General features: G+C 39.1%; 1 protein-coding gene across 2 annotated transcripts; it reads right to left on the bottom strand.

The window, feature by feature from the left end:
• Positions 1-6428: 6428 nt before the first annotated feature.
• Tmem225 (transmembrane protein 225) lies at positions 6429-8829 on the bottom strand. Of its 2 annotated transcripts, XM_021626498.1 has the most exons (4): positions 8649-8829; positions 7759-7905; positions 7373-7507; positions 6429-6658 (listed from the first exon to the last, which is right to left on the bottom strand). In XM_021626498.1, exons 1-4 carry the CDS (start codon positions 8827-8829, stop codon positions 6429-6431), a joined length of 693 nt encoding a protein of 230 aa, XP_021482173.1. The 2 variants fall into 2 exon arrangements, with proteins under 2 accessions (XP_021482173.1, XP_060233480.1); XM_060377497.1 differs by lacking the exon at positions 7373-7507.
• Positions 8830-9393: the final 564 nt, after the last annotated feature.

The raw sequence follows: 9393 nt of genomic DNA, 5'->3' as shown, positions 1-9393 counted from the left end.
ATAAGAAACATTACAATGTAAGATTTGTATACCTCGATAACCATATCTAGGGAGGCTGAGACAAGGGGAAACATTTAAAATGCAAGAGACAGAGAGAGAGAGAGGAGTTAAATTTTTTTTTTTTTTTTAAATAAGACAGGGCTGGAGACAATGTCCTATAGCAGGAGTTCATCATCCACTCATGAATAGAACATTTACAGTGTGTTAGATAAGTATTTTTGTATGTCTGGATAGTTATTCCCTGACTCATGGGCAAGCCTCTTAGGGAAAGTTGTTGTTATGGGTGTCTGCTTGTAAAAGTCCTCCAGAAGGGCATTGTAATCCTTCATATATTCATGGGTGCACAAAGGCATGCTTCCTTCATGGCTTCCAGCTGTCCACCTGCACACACGTTTGTAGAGTTTGACACATGTGACTGCATTTGACTCAGACAACTTTCACGATTATCTCTTCCTGTTGAGATGTGGGGAGAAAGAAGGGAAGAAAAGAGAAAAGGGGAACCTAGAGCTTCGTCATCAACATGGGTGATTTCAAGGGTGTTGCGTTCATCAGGCTGTTCAGGATTCTCTGGGCTGAGGTAAGTGTTTTTTCTTAAGTATTTACACTCACTTGACAACTGAAGTCTCTGTGGACTCACTGCACCTACTACCTCAAGTCTTCCTGTCCTCTCACCCAGCAACACAGTCACCTTATTTTATATAATTTAGACAAATGACAAATTCGAAATAAATTGCCTTGCTAGAGTCTGCTGTAGTTTGCGGTGGAACACGGCTGGGAGAAATGGAGATATTCTAAAGAGACACTTGAGTCTCTCCATCTGACTATCAGACTATTGAAACAGCGGGCCTCAAAGAAATGGAAATTTCCCCCCAGGAAATTCATGCTGGGAAAAGGCAAAAACACTGACCAGAGGGGGAATTCGTCTCCCAGATAAAGATTTCACACAGTTCTACCAAGTTGTCAGATCATGTCACAGGAGGAGACCAAAGCCCACACAGTGGGGTCAAAGGTGGGCAGGGGTAAAAGTGGAAGGGGTGAAGCAAGAGTTGGAGAATATTCCTTGGAATCCATCTTACCAATGTGGACACGACTAAATCTTCATTTTATGCTCTCCACTTGAATATTTTTTAATTTGGATTTTTTAATATTGCACTGGTGGTTGGACCTGACTTAGTGCACAAGTTGTGACCCCTGAATTTAATAACAAAGTGGAGCATGATGGCAATCCAAAGTATATGATTCTATGCAAAAACTAGGTCTCACCCAAATCAAATCCCCTGATGCCCAGGTTTCCCAGAAAGAGTCTTTGTCTAGATTTTACTTCTTTAATCTGTAGCAATTTGCATTATCCACAGCTGTTTTCATCAGCTGCTCTTGTTTCTGTCAATGGTTATGTGACTACTATCTAGGAAACAGCTGTGTGCTCCCCCTGCCAGAGTCTTCTGGCTTTGTGTGCTTGTAGTATGTTTCCATGCATGAGGAATAATGAGTCCAATAACACATTCCTTCAGCATGCCACAGAACTTAGATGTTAATTACAAATTTATATCATTTATGCCATCTTAATATTTATGGATACAAGAATACTTGTATATGACTTAGAGAACTGTGTCATTCATTCACTGTTTCCACACCAAGGGGATTTCTTTGCCCCCATTTTATGGAAAGCTGTTCTTTGCTACATGAAATTTTGGCCTTCTGTTGTGTGAACTTGAATCTGCTCACAAGTGATGACTTTCCAGTTTAAAAGTTGGCAAATAAATAGCTCCTTAGTTCTTAAAGTTTGCAAATGGCAGCTTCTTTCAAAAGTCCTCAATGAATTTATTTCATCAAGAAAATAACCTATAAATAATAAAAGTAGAACTACTTATTTATGTACAACACATTTCTCTCAAATTTTTGAATTTTGTCCCTAAGGCAGAAACCAAGAGAGGGTGGCTGGGAACCGTGAAGCTCAATTCTTCATTCTGTGACCAGCTGTCTACAGCAGGTGTAGTCTGTCTCTTGAATCTACGAAAGACGTGGACAGAGAAACAATATTGCTTATTATTGAACTTGAAGTCTGACCTCAGTGTCATTCTGTGATGAGTTGGATAATCTGAGTCCTGTGGAGCATGTTAGGGGAAGTACTTCCGTGACTGGAGGCAACTTGGAGTCATATTTGTTTCATGGCTCCTTGAAATCTTACTATTCTGATGGCATAAAGAAGCAAAGGGGGTGCTTCGCCAGGAAAGAGAGCATTTACACCCCAAATCAAGAGCCTCTAGCCTATAATAAGGACCTTCTACCATTGAGGTTTTGGTTATATTTCTCTGATAGTCCAGCTGTTAAAAAGACTTTTAAAACATTTAACTATTTATTCTCTTTCTCTTCCTCTCTCTCTCCTTGTCCCTCTCTTTTTCCCTCTCCCCCCACCCCTGTTGGATACTCCAGCATATATGGAGAGGCTGAGAAGCCTGTGGGAGTCCGTTCTCATCTCATGCCACGTGAATGCTGGGAACTGAACTCAGGGCTCATCAAGCTTTGTGGACAGTGCCTTTATTTCCCGAGTCTTTTTCCTAGCCTTCTTAAATTCCAATTACTTTATTTTTTTTTTTTACATCAGAAGCACCAAAATAAGCTAATTCCAAATATTTCTTACAAAAAGTTTAAAATTTGACATAAATTGTATTTATCATATATGTACAATATATTATTTTGACATATATGTGCATATACACATTGGAAAATTACTAAGTCCAGCTAATGAACATATGCACTAACTCACAGACACCTTGGTTTTTTTCTGGCAAAGGAGAGTCAGAATACTTTTATTACTTTAATATTTTTTCAGAGTATAGTAAATATATTATTTATATTCATTATGTGATACAACACATTTCTTGAATTTATTCATTTTATCTGACTGAACTTCTAACTGTAAGCTAGTATCCATTGTTCTGCTATCTCCTGGCCATGATGCCTTCTTATCTGGCCTCTGGTAACCAGCATTCTAGACTCAAGTTCTATGAAACTGACTTTTTTAGATCCCATATATGAGTGATAATGTGGTACCTTATTTATAGTTCACCTAATTATTTCTAGTTTTATTCAGTTTGTAGAAAATCTCTTAATTTCAGTTCTGCTATTTCACTGGTCAGTTGTGTTTTTTTTGTTTTGTTTTGTTTTTTTCAGTCCAGTGGAGGTTATGAATATGGGGGTGTGTTGTTGCCTGTTCATGCTGTATGTAAGAGGAGACAAAATATTTTAAATGAGCTTCCCTTTTAAGCTTCACAAGTCCTCACTGTGTATGGTATTCCCAAGTCTTCTGTTTCTTCTGTTCTGATTTTACATGAGTTTAATCTCTGTTCCCCCAGTGCAGTGGGCAAAGTTAGAGACATACAGCTTTTGGGGACTGTGGGTAGATGAGGACCTGAACCACCACCCCACTAACACCTTCCACTAGTCACCCGCTTCTCTTTACACCATGTTCTGTGGTGCTTTCCAGCTTGGTGTCTGGAGCCTTTGCTTCATCAGCAAGTGCTGGCTTTTTTTTCCTGCCAGGACCGATCTCAGTAGGCATTAAGATGTGCCCTACCAGGAAAACGGTCTCCTAACCTTGAAATACTCTCATGTCATCTCATTCAAAAACTCATTCAGTTTTTGATCTCTAGGATTTCTGAAGAGAAATCATGTATTTCATTATGTTTCCTTGATTATGTTTAAATTTGCCTGCCAGTTTTAGATTTCAGCAATTTGACCATGTAAAAACAAGTGGTATAGTAATGAGGAGGAGAAAGTCTAGGACGATTGAGGAATTTGCAGTCATATGATACATTTTCCCATTTATTTATAGTAATCTTCAAGTGTGTTAGAAAGTGGAGGGTTCAGAATTTTAAGTTATCAGAAAACCCAAAGGGCCCTAACTATTGAAATAAGGTTTAGGTGCTAATAAAATTTGTTCATCACAAATATTTGAATATTGTCTCCCCTTCCAATGTTTTCATGCCCAAATAATAAATTTCCAAATGACTTACTCTGCACAAACAGATACTCTACATTATAGATGGGACAACTGCTTTAGAATTCACATTTATTTCCTTCTTCTTCCTTGACCAGTAACACTAAAACCAGAGAGGCCAAGTAATGTATTCATATAGTTGCCTGTTATCTGTCCCATTGTTTCATCCACAAACTTGTTAATTTCAAATCATCCTTAATATTTAAGATAACCTTTCCTTTTTGTCTGTGCAGTCTTTCTTGGCCCTGAAAGTAAATTGTACCAATTGATTATATCCTGTTCTCACCAGGCTGGCAACTATTATTTTGTTACATTTGTTTTTTCTTTTTCAATTAATTAATTAAGTACAATTTATTCACTTTGTATCCATGCTGTAGCCCCTCCTCATCTCCTCCCAGGCCCATCCTCCCTCCCTCTTCTCCCCCTATGCCCTTTCCCTAGTCCCCTGATAGGGAAGGACCTCTTCCCCTTCTATCTGACCCTAGCTTATCAGGTCTCATCAGGGCTGGCTGCATCATCTGTCTCTGAGGCCTGGTAAGGCTGCACCCCTCAGGGGGAGGTGATCAAAGAGCTGGCCACTGAGTTCACATCAGAGACAGTCTAGTCTCTGTTCCCACTACTAGAGAACCCTCTTGGAAACTGAGCAGCCTATGGACTTCTGCAGAGCAGGGTACATTTGGTTTTTCAATGATGTAGCTCTAACACCTAAAGCTCGGTATGATGTCTAACATACACTTAAACTATATAGTTGATACTTAAAATAGTGATTATATTAAATACTAATGAAAACTGCTGCTGAAAAATCTACTTCCTAGATAACAAGCCTGTGGAAAATGACCTTAAAGAGGGACTGGGTAGACTTGAACACAAAAATATCCTTAGGTCAAGTTTCACAAATTGGTCATCTTAAGTAGTAAAAGACCAGCCATAAAACAATGCAGCAAAGAACAGCCAGAAAGCAATGCACCACGATATGTAGCTACACAGTAGAACACAACAAACAACAACGAGCAATGTTTAGAGGTTAAAGCAACTTGTTTCAAATGTGCCTGTCAGCATCCACTCCCACCGCGGAAAGCCTGCCTTTTGAATGGCTAGAGAGAGTAGAAAGTATGGGATTTCTTTGTGAGACCCTGAATGAGCCAGTTGGGTAACAGGGTGGGGGTGTTTAGCCAATTGATTGCTGCCACAGATGGAATGCCACAGAGCACCAGTGCCTCCCCTGCAAGAGTGCTCAAGAGTTAAAAAATGTTCATGTATGTATTATATACATGTATGTACGTGTATATATTTAAACATATAAACTTGTTATATATATACACACACATAATATGATAGACCATTCAAGTTATGCATTGTATATCATGGACATGTTTGTTCTATAAGCAACTTAGTGAATTCATTGTGTGAGATCTGTCTTGAGGTCTCAGAAAAAGGTTAGGCTTGATACAAACCCTGATGTAAACAGTGATTAACAGAGTGTAAAATAGCCCCAAATAGTTTAACACTTATCTTAAAACATCATGCATCTCCACAAACATAACGTGGTGCTCTAGTTATCTGGATAAAGCCTGCCTTTAATACAAATGAAGAATCTTTCTAAACTTTTCTAAAGTTTAGTTTGTGTTTACATGTCTACTCTAACAGGAAATGCTGCATTACTAATTTATTGTCTGATCTTGCCGCATAGGAAAGCTGAATAGAAACACTTGTTTCACAGAGGTGATAAACTTTCTCGAGTTTTCCCTTATGGTCCCATCCTAGCTTATGTTTGCCACTGTGTTTTATGCCATTTTTTTGAAAGTTAGACATCATTTATGCAGAGGTATTAAAGTAGAAATGAGAACATGATGTAAAATTATCGGCAAGCTATCCTGAAAAATGTTTTATTATGGGAAACAAAGATGAGATTAGGAAAATGTCTAGAGGAATATCAGTTTAATTTTAATTAATATTAACATTAGATTTTTGATTTTAATTAAAAATCTTCCAATAGAAATAGTGTAAATAATAAGAAAGGACATAAATTTAAAACTTGAGAAAGTGGAGTGATAGTTACAGGTATTTACCATATTGCTTTGTCTTCCCATTAATATGTTCAAAATATTGTACAGTAAAATAAAAACATATTCTATACTGTTACAGAGAAAACAGTGCAGCAAATACTATGTATTTAAAGTTTTTGTATTAATAACAAATATACAGAAAATTGTTTATCAGACTAAGATTTAAAAAGTGACATTTTCTGAATCTTTTCATTGATCTCAATGCATTCATAAATATTCATAATGCTAAACACAGATGAAATGATGGCATACACACATACAGACACACACGCACACATGCGCACACACACACACACACACACACACACACACCTAATTCCATAGCAATGGGCAGGTAGGACTGAAAGGTACGTATTGTCAAGTCATAGAGCCCAGGTTACACGACGTCCTTGGACATGTGGTTTTACTATGTTACCATCCTTTGAGGTCACAGAGTGCACATGGACGATGCTCCGAGGCATTACGGTGCGCTCTGGAAGTGAAATAACTTGGATTGAACTTCCAGACAGTTTTTTGCCATTACTTCCTTCTGGGTGTATGCAGAATTTTAAGCAGGCACAACTATTTGTGCACTGGATGAAACAGAAGATACCTAGGGGCAGAGAAGCAAGGAAGCAGGATTAGTGTAACATGCGGAGGTGTAGGACCACTTCCTTATAAACACTTAGAAGACTCTGACCACTGAGCTTTGTGAACACTTCCCAGATATCTGGAATCATCCAGGAGAAGAATGATTTAGTTAGAGGAGGTAGAATTTTAGCCAAGTAACTTCCATGATTCTCAGCTCCCTGAGGAGGGCTCATTCTGAATGAAGATGTGCTTCTGTCTGGGTTCTTTGGGTGTGTGTGCGTGCAATTCTAATGCAGTTCTGAGATTTCCCAAGAGAAGAAGGGAACCTCTTGTCTTGGTGGGTCCTTCTGGTATCAGCTACTGCTGCTGGCTATTTTGTACCTGAAAACTGTTCTCCATGGATCGCTGGTCCTCTAACATAATTGAACACTGTTCTTAGCCATTGTTCTTAGTGGTGACTTTCATGGCTTATCTCTGCCTTAAAGTTGGAAAGGTACTAAAAATACTGAAAAGGAGATGAGGAATGCTCTCAGAGGTAGACATAACCTAGCACGTCAAATTTCAGCTTTCTGCTTCTAAGAACTGCATTTAGATAGTTCAGGTGATTTTTCACCTTTTAAAGTATGAGCTTCGGTATCTTCTCTTCGACTCTCTATTTTCATTATTGCAGACTCCTCTCTTTGGGGGGTGGGGGGAGGATTAACTGCCTTTTTTCAAGGGCCCGGGAGATACTCACCACAGGAAAGAAACAGGGCAATGGTTAAGTAGACAGTGAAAGTCATCCATTTGATCTTGTAATTAGTGAAGTACACATGTTGACCTTTTCTAAGCTTGTGATGATATATAGTGACTGCATAGAACAAAATGCAACCTAGTGTTCAAAAGGAAGAGAAAAGTTTTTCCTCCCTCAGGAAGTTTAAACCCATTATTCAAGTCTTCACCCCCCTTTCACCAGCACCAATAGTCACCAATAGAGTGATCCTGTTAGTGATAGATCTAATTCAAAAGCAGAATGTACCCCTGAATCAGAGAATTGAAAAGGCTAGCTATTTAAAGATTGCAGGCTGGAAACCCGTAAGCTCATTGTGACTTCCAACTCTATCAGTGGAGCTAGGAAGTTACCTGTGAAGAAACTCAGGAAGCCAACAAAGAGGTGTATACACTTATTTTGAGGAATCATAAAGGTGAACTGCAGACCTATGATCAAGTTTATATAGATGGACATGTTGAGAGTCACCCTCATCAAGCGTTGGATCATAATCAGGTCATCTGTTGGGAAACAGAAGCTGTATTGAGAGGACAGATATTTCCTCCAGACTCTTTTCCACAATTGTCTATGTCAAACTTTCATGAGGGTCTTAACAAAATCAGAATACAGAGGAGAAAAAAGGAGTAAAGAATAAAGAGGCAGTGTATTTGAGACAACTGTCCCAGAAGCTCAGTGTCTTTATAAGCTTCTTTATAACTCACAGCTTGATAAGTACCTCAATCCACCCCATCCACTCCTAGGGTGCTAAAATCCATTTTCCTTTGACCAGTCATTTTCTTCATACCCCTCATGTCTATTTGTGCTGGCTACCATACTGCTACTGTCCAGGTTTATCAAAAGTTCAGTGCATAAGCTGGGTGGTGGTGGCACACACCTTTAGTCCTAGCACTTGGGAGGCAGAAACAATCGGGTCTCTGTGTGTTGGAGGCCAAACTGGTCTACAGAATGAATTGCAAGACAGCCAGAGCTACAGCTACCCAGAAAAACCCTGTCTCAAAAAGATGGAAAAAACAAAACAAAACAAAACAGAACAGAACAAAACAAACAACATTCAGTGCTTAAACCAGTGAGACTCTAATCTTTTCTCTCAAATAGCTAAATTGGTGAAATTTTAGAGTAAATGGCTTATACTTAACTGAGAATGTTGCTCCCAGAAATAATGGATAAGTTGTTCAGATGATTAAAGTCAAGAAACCCTGAAAACTTCCCTTCCACCCACTCCTTTCCATAGTATAGTTCTGACCTTCAGGCCAGAAAGGAGGACAGCATCCCATCCATGGACTGTGGTTCATCTTATCCTTTTTCACTTTGGGAACTAATTCCACCCAGTTTTCCATGGTGAGTCCTACTACCAAGAGAACTATGGCCCCAGAGGAGAAGAATATGTTGGCAGCCTGGATACTTCTGTTTGAGCTGTGTACCATTGTAGATAAAAATTTCTGTCAGAGACTACCACCAATGTTTCTCAAGTCTTTGATTTGGTCAGTCAGAAGATGGACGAAATCTGGATGTTCACTGACTGCAGAGGAGTTGGCAGAGACATCAGTAGTGGCAGAAGCTGAAGTAACCTGTAGAGCAGAAAAGATAACATCCTCCCTTTACCATTTTTATATAAAGGGCAGACTGTTGTCAAAGCAACAAACTGCCATGGAATCCTCTGTTTGTTGGTTTGACCCTTGACCTTGGAACCTGAGGCATTGGAACACCCAAACTTCGCAAAGGTTCTTTGAGAGAGCTATAATGTGGTGAGGTCTGATATCGCAGAGATATCAGAAACAGGCTTCAAAGACTTTTGACAGGCATAACTAAAGAAGTCCCATATAGTAGTCAGAATGCTGGTGCTGGGGTTAGTTGACACTGGGTAAAGTCTGTGAAGAGGAGAATCCTAAGGTCTTTTGGACAAGTGCTCAGTTAGTTGGAACCATAGAAGAGAATGCCCATTAGAAATTTTGGATTTGTTGTAGGACCTTAGGTCTTCAATGTGGTTT

This window comes from Meriones unguiculatus, chromosome 1 (assembly GCF_030254825.1).
Source record: "Meriones unguiculatus strain TT.TT164.6M chromosome 1, Bangor_MerUng_6.1, whole genome shotgun sequence".
Taxonomy (NCBI): domain Eukaryota; kingdom Metazoa; phylum Chordata; class Mammalia; order Rodentia; family Muridae; genus Meriones; species Meriones unguiculatus.
The sequence above is the reverse complement of the archived record's forward strand: the minus strand, read 5'-3'. Positions and strand labels throughout refer to the sequence as shown.